Source organism: Melospiza melodia, chromosome 11, assembly GCF_035770615.1.
Source record: "Melospiza melodia melodia isolate bMelMel2 chromosome 11, bMelMel2.pri, whole genome shotgun sequence".
Classification (NCBI taxonomy): domain Eukaryota; kingdom Metazoa; phylum Chordata; class Aves; order Passeriformes; family Passerellidae; genus Melospiza; species Melospiza melodia.
In genome coordinates this window covers 17286771-17307674 of record NC_086204.1, presented here as the reverse complement: position 1 = coordinate 17307674, position 20904 = coordinate 17286771, and the positions used below count along the sequence as shown (strand labels likewise).

Genomic DNA, 20904 nt, shown 5'->3' with positions numbered 1-20904 from the left:
AAGGACATAGGGCTATCAAAATTGATACATTTATCAAAACCTGATTCTAAATAAAAAATAACATTTAATATTTTACTTAGAGGTTTTAGCACTACAGGTTTAATTTACTTGATTAGTAGTGTACCTTATTTATCACATTTGCTTATGAATTACCAGTGAAGCCCTAGGAAGATGAAATAAAACTACAAAATCCCACGTACACTGGAGCTCTTAGAGCTCTCTTTTTGTAGGAGAGATTTGCTTGTTCTGATACAGGAGCATTACAGCAATAATTTCAAAAAGATGGTACAACATCTGCTATGCCAGAGCAAACCTCTGCTCACAGCAGCACCAGTGAGAAGCTCCCTGCAGAAATCCCCACGTGTGTGTGCTCCAGAGGCACAGCACTGGATGTGCAGTCCCTGCCCAGGAAAGGGCTCCTCCTCAGCCCAGGCAGTGAGAGCAGGTGCATAATAAATGATACCACAGTAATGGAGAGCAAACTGAGCATCCTCTCCACAATTATTCTCTCAAACTGTAATGCTCTCCCCCAGCTCTTGAGCTACAAACCTGGATGTGGGATTTTGTGGAAAGGAAGTATTTCAAAGGCTTCTGCAAGATGGACTTTGTTGCCTTCACCTACCAAAACTGAGGCATCCAAAGGATGCTCTGATATTATTATGCTGCAATCTGAGTTATGCAACTTTCTGTGTGCAGCACTATTAAATTATCAGTAAGCCAATGTATCATCTAAGGGCAGATGAAGTTCAAAACCAAAATATACTGTAGGCAGTACATGGGGTATTTCCCATAGCTGCTCTACCTCCTCTGATCATTAACATATTATACAGTTGTGTTTTCTTTTGCCAAAACCAAAGGGATGGGTGAAGAAAATTCTATACTTCATGATTTACAATAGTGTGTGATTAAAAGCAGTACACTGGGAGTCAGCACACAAGAATACTGGAGGTAAACCAGGAACTGAGTTCCTGGGATTTAAGGGAAACTTAGTTTGAGCAAAAATTCTCTAATTTTCAACTTCAAATCATCATGAAAATATTTGGTTTCATGTTTCTCTCAAGCCAAAGTAATTATGATCTCTTCTTACTGAAACCCTTGAAAAGGGATAACAGTGCATTACATGTCTCATTGAATGAATGCATTCATAAGTTGTGGATTAACACACATGAACAGAAACATATTTACTGCTTTATTTACAGTACTCTAAATGCAAAGTATGGCAATACCTTTCCTTTGGCAAGGACCTCAACACATTCCTTTCTGGTTAAGCAAACATTTACCACCAAGAGGCTAAAGTAATTCACATGCCACAATACACTTTCCATTATCTCATATTTTAGACAAAACATCTTTAGCGTCCAGCTTGGCATAAGATAAAACATTTGTACTTAAAACTATTTTATGATAGTAAATTACTGAAGTGTTAGATCACTGAGTCAGAGCTTTATCTTTTTTTGTTAAAGTAAATTTTATTGGTTGACAGTGACAGGAAAAACATCTAAATTTTTAGTCCATAATGTGAGCCATAAATTTCAGGAAGAATGTAACAAAGGAGCTTAATGCTTCTCTTATTTAAACTTGCCTGTTATTGTATATTATTCAAAAGACCAAACTCAACCACATTTTCTACTTCATACACAAGTGCAAGTTGAGGTTTTCTGCTAATCCACCTGTCAGGCTCTTCCTTGACTGTGCATGCTTAAAAGATCTCAAAATAAAACTATTATTCGTCACATCAATTCCAAAGTCTACTGAAGAACAGCTCTTGAGCAAGATTGATTTTTCAGGTTATCTCAGAATGACCAGGTCATGATAAAAACCTTCCCAATTTCATCCCAGAGCTAGGACAAAGTCATGCATAGAGGGTCAGAGGGTGAACAATAGAAATTTTGCCCCTTCTATGGGCAAAAGAAGACTGCCCTGTAGGGTTTAACCAGAAGCCTACACACACACACTTCTAATTTTTACTTATGAAAAGGCTAGATCTGTTTAGAGAAAAATTAAATGAAATAGCCTTGTAATTTCCTGTAGTGATTATTCACCAGGATGAGCTGAGGATGTAGAGCAACACCGGCATAGTAGGCCCTTCCATGTATGTACAGCAAATTGCTCTCACCACAAGCAGGAGATAGAAGAAGGAGAACATCACAATCAGATATTACCAGATATCCTTTTATCACCACTTTTAGCCACTAGTTTTGTTTCATTGGGATTGCATAGCCTGTGTGAGAAGAACCCATAAGGAGCCTTCTTCAAATCCATCCCCCACTGTGCACCTCAACTGACAACCCAGTGAAATGAAGAACAACCAGTGTCAGTCTATCCTTTCATTTGGGACTCTTCCTTACTCCAGGACCACCTGCATGAACCAACTTAACTGAGGCTGTCAGCCTAAATGAGCTCCTTCAGCCCCTCATGCCAGGATGGATTTGAGATAAGCCTGGCTCCAAAAGTACTGACCAGGCCAACAACACCATTGCCCTAACACCCATCTTCACCTCTTTCTTTTAAACCTCCCCTCTGCTTTCTCTTTATTCCCACTGTTCCATTCATGCAAGTTCTCTGCACTATGGCTTCCTAATCCCTGTACTCAGCAGGACTTCTCTTTGCATGTTCCCTCTCCATCTTCCTTTATTCCTGGTATTTACTTTCCACATATTTTCTTTTTCCCTTCCTTATGTTCCATAAGCCTCCCTGAACAACACCCACTATCTAATAATACACTTTGCTGATTATTTTCTTGCCCCAAGCAAAGCTTTATGTCCATGTTGCAAAGCAATAATTAGGCCTGGATTTTTTCTTTATAAGAAATGACTCCATTTATAAGGACCACAAAGAGATGATCTTAGACAACCGCTTTTGATTTTAGCTGGAATGAAATAACAATAACTGCTTTTTGAAGAACCGAAATTAAGCAGAATTTGCCTGCTAGCAGGCAGTTTAAAAGCCTACAAAAATTGTGACAACTGAGAAAATTTAGCAAGATTCAGCAATCCCACATCAGTTCCCATACAAACTGTTATATCTGCTCAATGAACAGTTGCTACCTTTCACAAAATACTGAAATTAATATGTCCCTGCACTTCTGATAGCACCTGTGAGTTTCTGCAAAGGCTGGCTTCACTATCTATAGTTATTCCACCACCTTCCAGGAATTCAACAATTCAGTCTCCTAATCTGTCTCCCACAGGCAGGAATGCCACATTAGGTCACTGCATCACAACAAGTTCCCCTCAAATGGAGCCTGTGGCTATAATGGCAGTGGCGTAACTTGTCTCCATGAATTCAGACAGCAGGAAATTCCCTGCTGATCAGGTTTTCCTGAATGTCATCTACAGGAATTTTTTATTCTTTAATAATAATAAAAAAAAAATCTGCAGTCAGGAATTAAAGATAAATTGTAGCCATGTTATTTCTTTAGTTTGGTCTTCTATACACTGAAAAGAGAACAAACAAGTTTTAGCTATCTAAATAATTGTAAATATTAGCAAAATGTGGATTTGTGTAACGACATTTATGATTTCCCTGTGAGAGTGATCAACTAAACTGCTTGCACATATTTTACACAAAGATGACTTTTCTTCCTAGAACTGAGTGGAAACATCGAGGTATTTACTTGGCATAACTCAGATACAATAAATCACACTATCTATTTTGGGCCTAGTCCTAAAAATCCACAACCAAGCTTACACTAATGTATGGGAAGAAAAAATGATTTTTTTTCACCAGACCAAAGAGGGTAGCATTTCCTACATATCTACATATGCCTAGAAGGGGGCAAAGACTGGGTACAGCATTTAAAGTCTCTCCCAAGCACTCATTCTCAAGTGCTGCAGTATTGCAAAGATAATAACTAACAGATGGACTTTCATTCCTAAGTGGTGAATAACCTCTTCGTGTGGTTATGATTTGGTGAACATCGAAGTAGGAAAATGCTCTCTTGAATTAGGTATGAAAGGAAAACTGTATGGCAGAAAGCAAACACAATGTATTGATATAATGCACAGTATTTATATTTAACTTTGTCACTAGAATTCTGACATTCTAAAAAACCTAAACCAGTGAATTTGATTAGTCCAGATACATGACAAAATTAGAAAACTCAATGGGCAAAACAGCAGAGATGTTAGAAACAAACAAACACAAAAAACCCCTCAAGAGTTGCCATAATACTTCCTTTATAACTAACTCTTACCAACAGCAAAACAATATGAAGGAATACTCTCCCTGAACACTCTTTTAAGGAAAGCGAATGGGAACCCAGCCCAAGTTGATATTTTAATATGAAAACACATACACTACAGCTTACAGAAGTATTTAAAATCTGCCAGCTTCTCCTTTCACTCTTGGTAACATTTCTTTTCCTGGTCTAGGACCTCCATCATTTGCCTCAACAGAGGTTCATTATTCTCTCCTCCATACTACTGATACCTGCATAACTTAGTCAATACCAGTACAGACCAGATGCCTGGCCAAACCCTTTCCAAGTCAAATCCCTACCCCAAGCAACACTTCCATCAAAAACGTGCTTTTTCTGGGGAGGAAAAAAAGAAAATTAGGACAAGAAATGTTCTCTTATCAACCATTTGGACTACAACTCCTGCTAGAAACCAATCAAAAAATACAGGAAGAAAAGTTGCCAGCATAACAGGAAAGCATCTTGGACATCATCACCATTTCCTAACTACACCTATGTTCACAGAGCCAATAAAGGCACAGCCAATTACTGAGACAACTATGGAGCTGTTCCTTTTCCTTGTCATATTTCACCCATAGGTCATCCTCAAACAATGGGGATGTTTTATTACAATTACTAAGACAAGCTGTAACAATCCAAGGTCTCCTCTCTTTCATGGGCTAAGAAATCTAAGAACTGTTGAAAAGTCAAGTGTAAAATGGGTAAAAGAAGAACTGAACTCACAACCTCCCTCTTAGGACAAACGTATTTCAGGCAGTTTAAACATCCTGCAACAAAAAAAAGTAATATCCAGGTAAAGATAGCAGGAACAACTGTCACCTAAATTATATGACACAATAGTAGATGTCCAGAAAAACTCATTGGTGTTTTTCTAGAAAATATACAAAGCAGTTAATGGAGAGAGGAGTAAAGTAAGAGTACAAGTATGTCACCATAGATGCACAAAGGCTGTCCTTGTTTAAGCCTCTTGAGAATGAGGCAATTGCACAAAGGAAAAAAAGCACATTAAAAGTTGTTTAATGGCAGTAATGGAAAAATATATCAATTGAAGGCAAAACCCATTAAACAGATAAGGCAACTGCTTCAACAATTTAGTGGACTGAGCTTTAAGAGTGATGTGGTAAAAGGATTCAGGATCACAATAATGATCTAAAGATTAACTGAAGTACAGAACATTCTGCATCTTTTAGTTATAAAACAAAGTACAATAAAACAAAAGGAAAATGTGAAACCAGCAAATGTCAGTTTCTTGCATTTGGCAGAATCTGGTGCTAAGAATACAGAAATAAAGTGATACTGAATTTCAAGAATGCAAATTCTTTCCCCATCTCATAAGACATAATGAAAAAAAAGAACAAAAATCCAGCAGAAAGTAAAGATGTTATAATTCAAGTGCATCACAGCAATAGCTCTTTACACACATGGGAATTTACCTACTTTGTGAAGCCAGGCAGCTTCACAAACTGCTCAAAAGCTCAAGGTTCACAACTCTTTAAATACTATAGAGCTGACATATGAAAAAAATGCAAACCACAATATGTAAGGCCACTATATGACTTAGATAAAGAAACAAAACAGCCTGAGTTAACACTAGCCAGAAGACTTATTGTGAATATGAAATTTCACAAGGGAAAAGTTCTGATTAGTAAGACAGTGAGCTGGCTACTGCAGATGAATGCAAAAACTGCAAAGGCATCAGTGGCATTTTTAGTATGAGTAAAAGCTATGCATGGTTCCCCAAAAATGCAGAGAAGTAAAAACATGAATCTTCCATCACTAATACAATATTGGCATGGTCACAGGGAAAAAGCCAATGTGGTAAATCTACTTTACTGACAGCATACTAATACACAGCCCCATGAAACCTAACCATAAATAATTTTAGAGGTGCATGGGTTATCAAGGAGTATCAAGAGATGAAATGATAAACACTTAATATATCAAGTTCAGAAAATGAATACATCAAATCTCATTTGACAAATTAGTGCAAGCAGGCAGTACCCTGCTAAAATAAATACAAAACTGATGAGAAATCAGTCACTGTAAATTGGAAATACTTTTCTTATTATGCTTGAGTTAATCTCATGAACCACCATTCCAGGAAGAATTGATCCTTCTCTAATTTTGAATCCCCAAATAGCAAGTATTAACTTCCAAATTTACCTCATATGGAGAGAGTCTAAATGCCTTTAACACTCTATATTGAATGGTGGAAACATATTCAAAAATTTTCCCTGACTTATTTTCATGGGAATCACAGTGTCACAAACATTCCATTAAGGTAACAGGTTACCAATGCTTTACAATGAAAAGGAAAAGCTATGAAGTAAAAAAAAACCAAATTACTCTCTTGGGAAACGAGCAGGAAGGTCAATTCCTACTTGGCAACGTTGAAACAATCAGCCCTAGCTCACTTCCGTCAAAAGAGAGTTAAAAAAAGCGGGATTCCCCTTTGGCAGGATCAGGAGGAAATAACAGGTTTTCTCCTTCCTGACAAGAACATGAAGAAGTTGTTCTCTGTTTTAAAAAAAACCAAACTGATGGCTATGCTGCCATGTTTTCACAGTGCTGCAGATTCCAAGCTCAGCCTATCACTTTAACTATCCAGCACAGAGTTTGTATCTTTGCTTCTAGAAGCCTCTTCAGCCTTTCCATCTTCCTGGTCTCTGAAATTTAGGAACTTGCTAACTTTAAGTCAGCATCTCATTGGTTTTTTCTGCCAAGAACCAGGAGCAAATCTGCTTGTTCCTTCAGAAGAATATTTTAACAGCAACTCACAGAGTTGAATTAAGCCACTCAATAGATCTCATAACTCTTATTCTATACTGGAACAGGACAAGGTTTTAAGATCACTTTGGTTCTACAGCTCATTTTCACCAGCTCCTTCCCTCAGCCAAGGGGCTACTGATTATTCAACAGGTTTTTCCCAACTATAGTAATTTCTTGAATTTCATAGCCTGTTTTCCTGCCTTATATGTGCATGCTACACAGCAGATGAACTCGCATGAGGACTCTTTCCATACTATACATGTTCCATAGGTACACACATATAGGGGAGTTCCCCTCTGTTCTCCAATAGAAATGGCAGGCTGGAGCAAACTGCAAGATTTGTTCTTGAAACAGCTGCACATTCTAAGAGAGGACAGAAAATTTGCCTGTGCATGTGCTGAGTAGGCTGCTCCTATGCTTTAAACCCAGACACAATGAGAAGAAGAGAATACTGTGTACAGTTTTTCTGGTTTAGAATTTGGGGTCTGCCAACCTGCTTTGCAAGCATGAAGTGTCTGGGGTCTTCAGATCTGCCTGTGGTGCTTACAGAACACCACTACATGGCTGGACAGGTCAAACAACAGCTGAAGCCAACCTTAATGCCCTTACTGTCCTCCATCTCCACCTCTTTACTTACATATTCCTCCTCTGAAAGTTGTCTGGATTTAACTTGCTGTACTATAGACAGCAGAATTTTGGAGTGGAGGTTATGATCTCAAATAAATCTTTGTGCAATAAATGTCTCAGTCAGCAACTCTCTAGCTGGGACACTCTAGAAACCCTAATGCAATACCATTAATTATAAAACAGTTCATCCAAAAGAATTCAGCATGGATTACAAAACACTGGATTGTTACTTTAAAAAAAACCAGGCGTCTACTGGTTCATAAAGGAATCCCTTTCAAGAAAAAATGATTGCACAAGATAGTAAGATGGACAAACTCTGGGTGTTTTTGAAATCATCCCAAAAATCTTTTGAAAGGTCAAGTAATTGTAGTCAGACATCACTAACATTTAACTATGCCTGCTATGAATTCTGACCATACACACTTACTATACTCAGCAATGAGTAGTTTTGTGCTTTCTATCTCTGTTGTGTAACAGGATTTCACTGAAAAATGTAAGTAGCTAGGAAGGAAAGTGACTATTTTTTACAGTAAAAGCTGTGTAACCTGGCATCTGCTGCTCTGCACTGCTTTTGTCAGCAGAGAGACTGATGTTCAGATAAAGAAGGAGCACATGAAAAATGACACTGAAATGGCTGCAGTAACAAACTAGAAAGTCTGAAATGACCTGCAGGAAAACATAAGGAAGTATTCAGTAAGAAAAGCAAGAAGTTTTAATTCAAAAACCTCCACAAACCAAAATCCAATACTCTGGGGGAAAACAGCAGCAAATTTAAATACACAGGAGTGCTGTGTTTAAGAAACAGACTACAGACCAAAGTCTATTTCCCCTTGAACAGCACGAAGTCACCGGTGCCTGACTACAGTTGTGCAGAATGTGAAGAATGACTATTGTAAGCTGGCTCCCTGCTTTTGTAAAGCTGGCAGAGCTGCTTTTGTGCCAGCTGCTGCAAGCTACAGAGAAGTAATGAATTCTACTGTCAATCTTCTGGCATAGGTTAAAGCCAGCTTGGGGTCTGTTCCAACTCATGCCAAGGCCAGCAGTTCAGCCAAGGATTTGTATCCTTAATTCCTGTCTCATGTATATTGTCTACTACACAAATGTGAAAAGAAATTGCTTCCTAAGTAAGACTAGAGAATAATAAATAAAGCACACCACTTTTCAACATTTGCAGAAAATGCAAAGAAGAAATAATGCCTGAAATGTGCTAATTCTAGCACACTTGTTCTGCAAGATGAAGTTTCTTTTTAAGAGAAACTGAGTGATGTGTGAAAAAGCAGAAAGCAAAAACTGTAAGTTCTCTTGGTTTTACATGAAGTTATTCACAAATGATAATGCAGAAGGAAGTGCCCAAGGAAAACATAAACAGCTCAACACTCAAAGCTACCGTCAACATATTTTAATAACAGGGTTTTAAAAACAATCCTACAGTAACTGACACAAGTATCTAACAGACATTTTTAAAGATAAGGAAATAAATAATCTAAATGCTACATTAAAAAATGTGGTTCCATTACATTTCTATGGCTTTTTGAATTCCAGGATGATTTTCCAAAAGTATGTTGGCTTTATTTGCCCATACTAAGACAAAAAGCTTCACCTTCCTGAATCTATTACTGCGACTACTGCAACCTACTGATGAGATCTAACCCATAGTTATTAAAAACAATAGACTACAAAAGAAAATTCTCTTTGAGCACAGAGCTAAGTCATCCAAGGAAATAACTTTCATTTCTGCCAGCTGATCTTGAGACAGGGAAGTGATCCAAAATTACTAACATCATCCAGCCTTCTGGAAAGCAACTGAATTAAATCAGTTAAAGCAAAAGAAGTGTTCACCACCATAAAACAATGGCATTTAGTAGAGGAGAACCTCTGATACTTGTTTAGCAGATTTTCTTCCCTGTGGTCCACAAGAATTAAGTGCCAAACATGCCATTATTCTCATGTGCCCCAGCCAGTGCCACCACAGACAGTTCAGAAGCTCCTTGATGTTGGAACTGGCACAAAAATCCTTTTTGTATTTTTTGCTTTCTGAGTAATTGAAGCTTGAGCTACACCAGTATTACTGATACAGAAAACAATTCTACAACTGATTCTGTATCCATTCCTGTATGATGTGGCAGTTTTACAACAGGAAAGTGACAGGATATAGCCTGGTACAGTTCTGTACTCCAGCTCCTTCATGGATTTGCTCTACTGAAAGCAGTGGCTTTTGCAAAGCTCTTAAAGCCAACCAGACCATATTTTCCAGGCACCTAAATATTCTGCCAGTGCATACTCTGACCTTCAAATCACCACAAAGTTTTCTGCAACAACTTATTCTGAAGCAATGCTCACATGGTACTCTGAATAGGCTAAGAAAGAATATTACTACATAGAAGAACCAACATTGATGTTTAAGAATTATTTTTCAATTCTATTAAATCCTATATATGTGATTAAAGCGTCAACTATCTAAACAAGATTCGTGCAAGATGTTACTGAACCCAATAAAAGATATTCAATTTTTGTGATTTAACCTCATTTAGATTTATTTAATTGTCTCTGAAAGTATCTACTGTAAATTAAGTTTAAGTAGCAGTTATTTTTCTTAGAGAAACAGGATCATCTTACATGATAAGGCTGAGTAAATTAATTTCTCATCAAGTATCTGCAGCTACAAAACAACTTAACTTACTAATGAAAAAGACCAATAATCTTTTTGATTTTGGAAGGGCTGTTTGCTGTTTTGGTTTAGTTTTTTTTGTTACACAAAACCTGATAAGGATATTCTCAGGAAAATGAGAAGGTGTATTTCCCAAACCACACTGTGTAATTTGGCTGTTTCACCTTTCCTTTCCTTACTGGAAAAAGCAATACTCTTACCACATGAAGTCACTTTGAAGGCATCCAAATAAAGGTCTGAAGACAGCCAGGACACTAATTTATCCAGAAGAAAGAAAATACTACTTTATGAAAGAATGTAGACTATAAAAATAATCCAAAGGGAGAAGTTAAACCTTCCTTGGAGTAGTTACAGCCAAGGAGAGAATGGACACCAACACTAACTAAATATTGCACAACAGGTGATCGAAGCAAGCAGTACCCAAATGGAAAACTATTCTGACCCATTCAAAGGCAGATTTTTTCCAAATTTCATTTAAAAACAAAAGGTTTTAAACGAAGAAGAGAGTTATGTAATGCTTGTTTTTTGAAAATCTCCTTTGCAAGATTCCTCAAGAACTAAGTGTAGCAAATGAGAAGATAAAGCAAATGTAACTAAAAGTTACAGAGCATGAAATGACAGTTAAAACTGAGAAGACAAGAGGAGAAATCATGCTTTAGGTTACCCCAATTAACTGTGGAGTGCTGCCAATTCATACTGAAAGCAATTCTTACAAGCTGGTTTTAGAGAAGACAGAAATAAGAACTTATCATAAAGTTCTGTAAGAACTGTCACCACTGACAGTAAAAGACATAGCAAGAAGAAAGCAAGGACTGTGTTTGGCAGCCATCCATGATATCTACACACCAGTGGCTTTCTGAAGTTCCACAGAACTCCTGTGAGAAAGCAGAAATCAGTAATTCATGGCTAATTTATATATTTGGAGAAGGAAAAAAACAAAACCTCAAAAATTTAAAGCATTCTACAGAGGATCTTCAAACTACAAGGATGATTTGCTGTGAAACACAGAAAACAGCCAAAACTAAACCACTAACTCCTGTTTCATAAACAAGTGCAGGAAATACTAAAATCCTTCTGTAACATACTTATCTTAAAACTAGAAGACTAACATTTTATAATCCTGTTTAGATACTCTCTGAAACACCACTGCTCTGCCTCAATAATACAAAATTCTAACTATGAAAAGGATTTTTTTCCAGAAGGTTCTGCTAAGCCTAAAACCAACATTGAACTTAACAACATATGTTATATGTTTTCAACTTTTCTATCTTCTATCAGCTTGTGGAGAAGAAATTTTTCTGGTGGGCACAGGAGTTGTAGATAACAAACATTCATGACTTATATGTATCAGTAGCCTACACTAATCCCACTCCTTCAGTCTGCCCCCAAAATGATGGCCGAGCATTTTACCACACAGGAATATACAGCCTAAAACCACACAGAATGAGGAGGCACAGGCTGAGAAATTACACTGAGCTGACAGTGGCACTCAGGGCTATACAAACCAGCAGTTAACACTTCCCACTGTTAAAGAAACATAAAGAAAGGTGAGGGAGCTCTGTCTCCGCTCAGTTTTTGATCCATAGGGAAGACCACTAAGCAGCAAGCTGCTCATGTTTCAATCACAAGTGCTTTCACTGCAATTCCAGCTATTTATTCATAGAGTACAAGCCAACACTCTCCAATTAACTTAGGGATGAGGAACCAAAAGGACAAAAAATCAAAACAAATTCTCTCTTACTTATCTGTAATGCACCTACAGCAAAAATCTGCATTCCCTCCTAGAGCTGTTGTCACAACAAGTGCTCTGAGTGCCTGCTGCCACAGACACAGCTTATGTTGACAGAGTGACTTTATGCTGACATAGCAGTCCCATTTCAAACAAACTTTGTTCCTTCCTTTCACAGGAGGAATTTTTTTTCAGTATGCTGTTTTCTTGACCTGTCTGCACTGCCCCAGCTGGGCCTGCACCACAAACTTATATGAAGAGATTCACAAAATTTCCAAGTGAGGAACTGCAGGTCTCAAGACAAGATACACTTCTATTTTAACCTTCTGCTTGTTTTCCTGTACATTAAACTTTACATTCACTAAGTGGGAAAAGACCAATTACTACAACCCCATTATCAACCTCATATAAGAATCAGGGCTCTGTATCTTTAAATTCACTTAAAAACAACAGGTTTCTAGCTGGTGATTCTGATGGCAAACATTACAACCATATATCAAATAATGATTGCAAAGAGAAAAAAATCAATCAAAATCATTAAGAGTTTGCATTTGAATTTGAATTGAAAAGCACATTACATTTTTGAAAAGTACATTTTTCATTTTTTAATATTACTAGGAAAAATCCCCAGCATAAACTGGAAGCTAAGTTACAGCTAAAAATCTTACAATATATCCTTATTTCCCCCTTAGAAATAATGTATCATATTTTAGGGAAGCATGTTATTTACATTTGTTACATTTGAAGACAAAAATGTAATTTCAGATGCCTAACTAGGAATCACTGGTGAACCACAGTAAATTATGCTACTAAGCTGCTCCATATCCTTTTCAGCAACAATGACAACAGGGTGGAGTGTTCAGAATGGTATTTATACTAGCAAAAAATATTTCTTTGAAGCTTAATTTTGAAGTTCAAGATTATTGTCTGTTCTGAAAACAAAGAAAACAATTCTGCACAAGTCTGAATTCTGAAGACATAAAAGCCCACACCCAGAAATATGGTAACATGAAGAGTGATGGGCAAGTAACTTTGAGAAAAATGTGTAATTTCAAATGCAGTGACTGGATTGTGATAAATGCATAATTTTTGCATAATTTAAACAGATAAGTCTCCTTGGCTATCACTTCAACTCCCTCCCTCCCTCTGGGAGGTTAACATACCCACAGCAGAACTTCCAGAAAGAAATGGATGTATGCATTTCTCTGGGTCAATACAATTATTCAGCATTTTAACACAGACCTGTGCTCTGTTACATGGACATGGACTGCAGCTGAAGCAGTTTAGGTACAGGCACACTCACTCAATAATTGCACTGAAATGTCAATGCTGACATTATAAAAGACAAAGAATTAGCATTTTTGCCAAATCATTTCTATAACTCACTTAAATTTAATCCATGAGATTATGTAATCCCCAATTGTAATACTGGAGATTATTACAGACTAAGAAATGTGTTAAATCTTCTTGTTATTTTTAATTAGTAAGCACATAAACTGAAGAACCACCTTACCTGACAGAGTTTCGGCTCCTGTTTTCTATTTTCATTAAAATTCGTACATCTGATTGAGGAGATGCTGTATAGATTTTTAATCTGAAAAAAAGAAAGCAGCAAAGATGCAGAAATTATGTACAATGACTTTTCTTCCTGTCATTCATAAGAGATGCCAAAATGATGTCTTTTTTCATTAATGATTTGTCAAATACTAGGTGTTTTCTATAAATGAGGGTTATAATTATTAGCATCTTTTTCTAATTATTCTGAAGGTTTACTGTCACCTCCACTAAAGTCAATTATGGTTATATTTTTCAGAATTACAGTTGCTTTATTTGGTCTTTATGCCATGAGTCAACTTGTAAATTTTTTGTTGGTTTAAATTTGGTGGCTGGACCCCAGGGTTGGTTGGTGAATGTTTGGATGGTTTTTGTCACAGGAATTAAAGATGTACTGCTGACTGGGAACTCAGCTCTGCAAGCTGATAGTGCAGCTAATTTAAGCCATGTAATCAGAACCATTCCCTTTTATTAGTGCATTAGATCAACTAGGCAGGAAAGTTATTCAATACCCACCTTTGACAAACTACAGGATCTGACTCCACTGGATCAATGTATGGCTTGAGGATATCAGCAAGTGTTTTATCGTCAGGCACCCTTTCAGCAAAGATAAAAATCAAGCATGTGAGACATCCTTCATCATGTACACAAATATCTATTGTGAGTCACCTGTAGATTGGCATGCTACAGTGGCACAGCTGAGTAGTTCATGGGAGGATCCTAAGTGTGGATCAATACTGCACAGATATGGGCAGCTTTATCTCAGTTTCAGCACTGGGATTTCACAGGCACGTATGAGGAGTAAACAGATGCATATCTCCAGTTTCTAACTCTGCAAAAGAAACATGCTGTTCCTGCAGCCCTAGGAGCAGGCAACACATAATTCTCATCTCCCTTCAGGCTAGGAAAATAGGAGAAACATTTGTCAATAAAAGCTTCTTTATTTTTTGCCTTTTCAAAATGTGTTTGTGGACTTTCCTACAAAGCAAGCAATGCAACCATTTCACCCTGTATGAAGGTCAGTTCCAGAGTGCAGGTGAGGGTGGCAAATTGTGCTGAACATCTGCTCCATGAGAAGAGAGTATGTCAGGTGTAGAGGCACTACTATTATGAATATACAAACTCTCTATTTACATAGAGAAAAGGACTAACAAACATTATGCCTGATTTGGAAAGTCTGCTAGCTTTCACAGAGAAAAGGACTACACAACTTTCAATACTTTTTAGATTGAAATGCTCCTTTATTTAAGACTAAAATCAATACCTGAGTTTACCCTGTATAACAGAACTCGGTAAGAACTGATTAAAATATTTTGCAGTTCAACTTCAGCAGATTAATTGAAACTTTATAAAAATATTTTTTAAAGCTCTGTACCCTTTTAAAGTGTATTCAGCATGACAGTGAGGAAATATGAGCTTCAAATGCCAGTAGAACTTGTTCTCCCTGAAAACAAAAAGAAATGCATATTCTTAGTCTTAGTTGGTAACAACAATTTTTTTTCTTTGATAAAGCTTGGTAACCTACAGCATAGGTGCAGAAGAAAATACACAGTTAAGATTTTGAATGGCTTTAAAGAGTATAAAGGGCATGCAGAGAAGCTGAGATGTCCTTTGAAAGATGTAATGCTCCCACATCCTGCTAAATTTCAAATCCTCATGGAATGAAAATCTCTTCCTTACAAATATATTAAGATATCACCAATTAACTGATCAACAGTATTTCACATTTTAAAAGTGAGTCCAGCTGCCCTTTAATTTCAGAAAAGGAAACTGCTTTTTGGCCTATCACCCAGGACAGATTACCAAACCTGTGCAACAATAACAGCCAGAGTCCCAGGTGAGGCTGGGTCCTACAGAACACAGGGGGCTCAACCTCTTCCAGCAATGATGGCCTCAATAGAAAAGGTGCCATGGCCAGGGAAGGAAGCTGCCTTCTGGCATAACATGGATAAGAGAAGTTAGAAAGAACAAACATTTTACAGAAAGATTGTAAAACTTCTGGTAGAGACAAAGTGATGTCACATTCCTTTCTTCTGTATGTCAGTTGCTATTTTTAAGACCATCTTCCCTCTCCAGCTAGCATAAGTAATACCTGAGAACAGAAGCTACTGAAGTATAGCTCAAGAGCAGCATCATTTTAGGCAGTATTTCTAGAGAATTTTGCTACATCAGGCAGTCTCTATTTGCCTTTTTGCTCACTTGCAGAAAGTCTGCAGAAACTTTTCTGAAAGAATTCCATAAGAGAAAGCTTAGGGAAAAAGATTCCCTAATCTAAAAGGTAGGTACCTGGCCTTTTACTCTGGTTCTGAAATTCACACTCATGACAAACAGTAAAGATTTAGAAATTGGAGCACAAACACCTGTGAGGCACAGGGATATCTAATGGTGTCTTTTTTTTAACTACTTCTTAAAACATTATTATGATGAATCATTGCATCCAGAATAATCACCTTCAGTTATGCAAAGATTCTGGTCTACAATAAAAAGCAAACACAGTGTTGTTCCAACATGTTGATTAATTTGTTTATCAGGCAAATGAAACATTATCCAGCAGGTTCTAGCTGGCTGCAGAGAGAAGTGTATGTGCATCCACTAGCAAAACAGTAAATTTAGCTGCTAAAATCAATCAACTCTGATATCAATTTTTAAATGCAAGCCCTTTTTATAAAGTGAGCTTATCAAATAAGTAATTCTCTTACCTAGTTGTTTCTAGGAGAAAAGTGAGCTTTACAACTGAACTACACTTTCTGGAGTATAAGTAAATTCAGATGTATTAATATTTACCAAAAAAAGAGCAAGCAGGAACCCCCAGCTCCAATAAAGTAATAATTAGAATAAAACAAATTGATGAAGTCCAGGTCCCCAAAACAATATGTGCCTCAGCAGAGTTGTGCAGCATGCCTTGTGATTCCTCCCTTCTTTCTGCTCATGTTTGTTAGAGAATGAGAATGTGGAAGTAGAGAACATCAGGTCTGGGAGAGGTAAGAAAACTGTACAGCCAGAGCTGGAGGGTAATACAGAAAACATTATTAATCATATAGCATATATATAACCAGAAGGTGACATAGTATTTGGGCCCATGAATTTTATGCTCTTTTGCATATTGGTATGACAGTCTTAAATTGCCAAACTGCAAAATGTTTTGAAATAACTCAAAGCCACTGAGTGGAATTTTGGGAGTTTTTTACAAGGTAAGTAAAACAAGGTTTTGCAATTCTTATCTTGACAGCTGAAGGAAGCACCAATGTTACCATACACACAGAGTAAACTGGAATATCCATAAAGTTATGTAACCACTTCAGTTCCCTTGAGATTAACAAGCTTGTGACTCCTCTCAAACATGTTACTATCTGCCATTTAACATGGACTGGTGTTATTTCAAAGCACTTTCCCAGGGAGACTAGTAAGTTAGTAAGCTTTAGACACAGAAATAGGGCCACCAACATTAGCTGAAAGAAATGATTATGATGGGCATACATCAAAATGTTTCTAAGGACTGTTCAGATGAGGGTTTTGTTCTATGTTATTAACTAACATGAGTCTTGGTAGCATGTTTTCATTTAACTCACCATCTTCCACAATTTTTTCCAACAGGCCATGTTCATCTATTCTAAGCGACCCTTTCTGTGACAATTTGATCTTTAAATCAAGACAGCCAAAGCATGAGAGAGACAAACCATGACACAGCTCACAGAAACATGTATGTATGGGACTGTCTCTAACACAGGCACTTGAGAAAGAAATACTCCAAAAAGAACTTCTAGCTCTCTGCTACCTGTTGCTAGGAACCCTCTACATGAATCTGTAAATGGCTGTCACACAGCACAACCTCATTCACATGCAAGGCCGATTCCCTGTGGGCTCACTGAGGCAGACTCAGCTCATCACTGCAGCTGGAAAATCAGCTTAGAGGGTTCTTCTCAGACTTCCGCCCTCCCTCCCCCTTCCAGGCATAATCCTGTCTATGGAATAGGGCACAGAAAGTGCTGTGAATCAGGGAAGCTGAAGTTTAAAAAGCTCATTTCTCATAAAAAAATTTCACTTTGATAAAACAGAAATGTTGATTTTTTTCTCAGCAAACTGGCAATTAATGTCTTAGCCTCTCTTCAAAGCACTTTTTGGAAGAACCTGGAAGTAAATGGCAAGCAGAAAGAGGTAAGACAGTTTAAGAACAGGATAGAAGCAGGAAGAAAAAAAGAAGCTTGGAACAGGAATAGCCTCACTCTCTTCACTATATAATGAAGTCTTGAAAAACAATCTGCTGGGTGCCTGTTATTGACGTGAAGCCTCCCTCACCATCACTGATGTGTGCCCAGAGAACTTGATGTCAGCTGTAGATGCTATCAAGGCTGCTTCACAACAAGTTCTGATCAAAGTTAGATATCCTGGCTTCAGATCTCACTGACTTCATTTTCCATTATGGCTCACTGGGGCAGCACTTCCTTCAAATACAACAGACATGTAGTATGCTCATTTTCTAAATGAAAATGCCCAATTGAGTAAGGAATCTGCATTTGAGTAACAGCTCACTCCATGAAGCATTCCATGCCACTCTGCTGCCATGGAGTGCCCCTCCAACAGTGCCCTGGTTTTTTGGATACCAAGGCACTGACTTTAGAATTACCAAAGATCTGGGTGAAGCACAGGCACATCAGTGATGTCAGTACAAGCAGCATCATAGTCCATCCCTGCCCTGCTTGGTTTCATCTTGTAGTTTGGCTACTTCAGAAGCATGGAAATGGATCAGAGGGAAAAGGGGAGCCAAGCACCTCTCTCCCTGCATGAGTTGTAGATGCAAAATACATTCAGAACTGCACAGGCTGTTTCACAACTACAGTTTTACAAAAAGTGACAATCTACCTTTCATTTCTCCTAAAACTTCCTTTGTCATCAACTGTAGTTCCCCCAGAACTACATATAGACGATTTAAAAAATTTTCCCAGCAACAATGGAAACATTTTTACTTCTGATGTTACAAAGACAGCAGCAGTATATACAAGGGGGCTGTCTCCTCCAGCTGGCTCTCAGAACAACTGCAAACATTTGCACCACCTTTACAGTTACAGCAGTACCTAAGAAGATGCTCAAAAAACTGTGATTGTAGACAGTACAGCTGCTGGGAATTAAAGGACTGATCTAAAAAGGATTCTGGACTTGGACATACTTGTTAAGTGCCTTGGCAGATTTCTAGAAGTGTCTAATATCTATGCATTTCTTTAAAAATATATTAATATCTCATAAAGCTTAATTTTCTTATCTAGGCTTCCTCTGAGCATTTCCTCTCAGTTTTGTCTAGAATGCAGTAGAACTGTTTTAAACATGTTTAGAAGGTGTTTTGAAATGTGTGTTTATATATATGCAAACTAAAATATTGACAAAAATTCCAAATTCATTACATCTTAAGATATCAACAGCAGTTCTGGCTCTACAGAAGTATTTCACTGGCAGCCTGTCAAAGACAATGATTCACTGATGATTCTGTTTCAGTTTAGCAACTAGTATTCTTAAAATATTAGTATACAGGATATCTTACGTCAAAGAGCAAATACTGTAGTATTTCCGTCTCTTTCATTTTGAATTCATTAAAGTGATTCAAAGGACATGAAGTTTGATGACAGACCAGTTATCCTTCCATCTGACAACACCTAGTACTGTCAGAATGCACTGAAGTTTAACTGAAGTACTGGGCATTCAGCTCGTATAGGTTTGGATAACACTGACTTCCTTTAGCAACTTAATTTTCTTCTTCATGGGTCCAAGAAGGCAAGCAAACCTGTGTACTGAATAACAACTAAATTCAAGTCTAACAGCTCCAGCAGTGTTATATTAAGTCAAAAATTATATTATATTAAGCTCAGAAAACACCTTGCTATATTCTCAAAATCAACACTTCAAATAATAATTGTAATTATCTCTACCTAGCTAAGGATTAGAGCTGACATTTTAGAACTTCCAGGTGTACCTCAAAGTGTAACAATAATGATCTTTTAAATTATGTTAGTCCCAAATCTCCACGCTGTATTTTTTTCTCACAATTACATTGAAGAGGTGAGTTAATGTAAGAACTTCCTCCTCCTTCTCCTCCCACATATACCCCTCTGACCAAATGCTCCCAGGCTGCAGGCATGCCTGCTACAAGAGAGGTCTGTAGACCTCTGGCCCCTCTTGGTGGGGAGGAGAGGCAAAAAGGATTTGGTCTGGGAGATCTATGCTGTGGAGTGTGGAGGAAGCTGGCTGGAGATGCCTATGACAGTGCAAGCAGCAGGAAGGGCTGGAGTAGGGCAGCACAAGCTGCAGGGCTCAGGGAACTGCACTGCCCCATTTCAGTGTCTCACTACATCACCTCCTGCCAGGGAACAGGAGCCATGGCCTTGCAAGCTCATTCCCCTCTTCCTGTTTGACCTGCTGCCTGGAGCTTCCCAGTTGGTGCTCCTGCCCTTGGTTTCAGCCTGGCCTCACCTTTCACCCTTCTCCCTGAGGCCCCCTATCCCAGCAATTCACCCCATCAGCTCCATGGAAGAATGTATCCAGTGGGCAACTCTCAGCTGCATTGAAATTAAGGGCACCACAGGAAATGTAGTATGAAGCAGCACTTTGAAAATAATTTATGAATAAGAAGTCAGATGCACCATGAGTTCACCCTCTGGACTCAGACACTACTTTCTAATGACCCTCCATTACCTAGATATTCAACACATCAGTCTAACCCATGTGTTGCCCAGCATTGGCACGTATGCTTCCACAACATGGGATTTTGCAAACAAACTCATGGAATCCAGGAAGTGAAGAGTCTGGCTAACACTTCAAAACAACACAGATGTGTCCTCCAGTGCTGGCACAGGCAGGGGATGACACAAGAATACATCTTGTACTTCCTAGCTCTGGACTGCTCTCACTCCTGCCTTGTACTGCCCAAGAGCTTGGCTCGCAGGGAGAGTGTCAGGAGGACATGGGAGAAGCTGTTCTCAGTTTTCCACGCACACATGCTGAGCAGCTTCCAGCCTCCACCCTCTGGAGCAATCTGTCTACAAATCTTCACTGACAAACAGCACGAGAAGGGGAGGAGAGGGACACACCAGACCCTGAGCACTGTCAGGTGCTAAGCTCATATAATGAATATATGACTATTTGCACAGCTTGACCTCATTTCAATGTGATATTCAACAAAATGTTATGAGTGTCATGAAGTCCTATGACACCCACAGTCTGGGTTTTCTCTAACAGAACTGGTAAAACTTTTAACTTTAAAAGGTTACACTTCTACATCTATTTGATGCCTAACGTTTTGCTAAAATCTACAAAACCAAACCTGCCTGTGTTTTTCCCTAGAGCAGCCTCAATGACCCCAGGTGGGTGTGT

General features: G+C 38.1%; 1 protein-coding gene across 1 annotated transcript in view; it reads right to left on the bottom strand.

Annotated features, from left to right (window-relative positions):
* The window catches only part of ZNHIT6 (zinc finger HIT-type containing 6), a 30341-nt gene that overhangs the window by 5526 nt on the left and 3911 nt on the right, over positions 1 to 20904 (bottom strand). Inside the window, exons 6-8 of the mRNA XM_063165771.1 lie at positions 14921 to 14989; positions 14062 to 14142; positions 13505 to 13585 (exon numbers count right to left, since the gene is read on the bottom strand). Of these exons, the coding sequence (XP_063021841.1) occupies positions 13505 to 13585; positions 14062 to 14142; positions 14921 to 14989 (231 nt within the window). The remainder of the gene's footprint in view (positions 1 to 13504; positions 13586 to 14061; positions 14143 to 14920; positions 14990 to 20904) is intronic.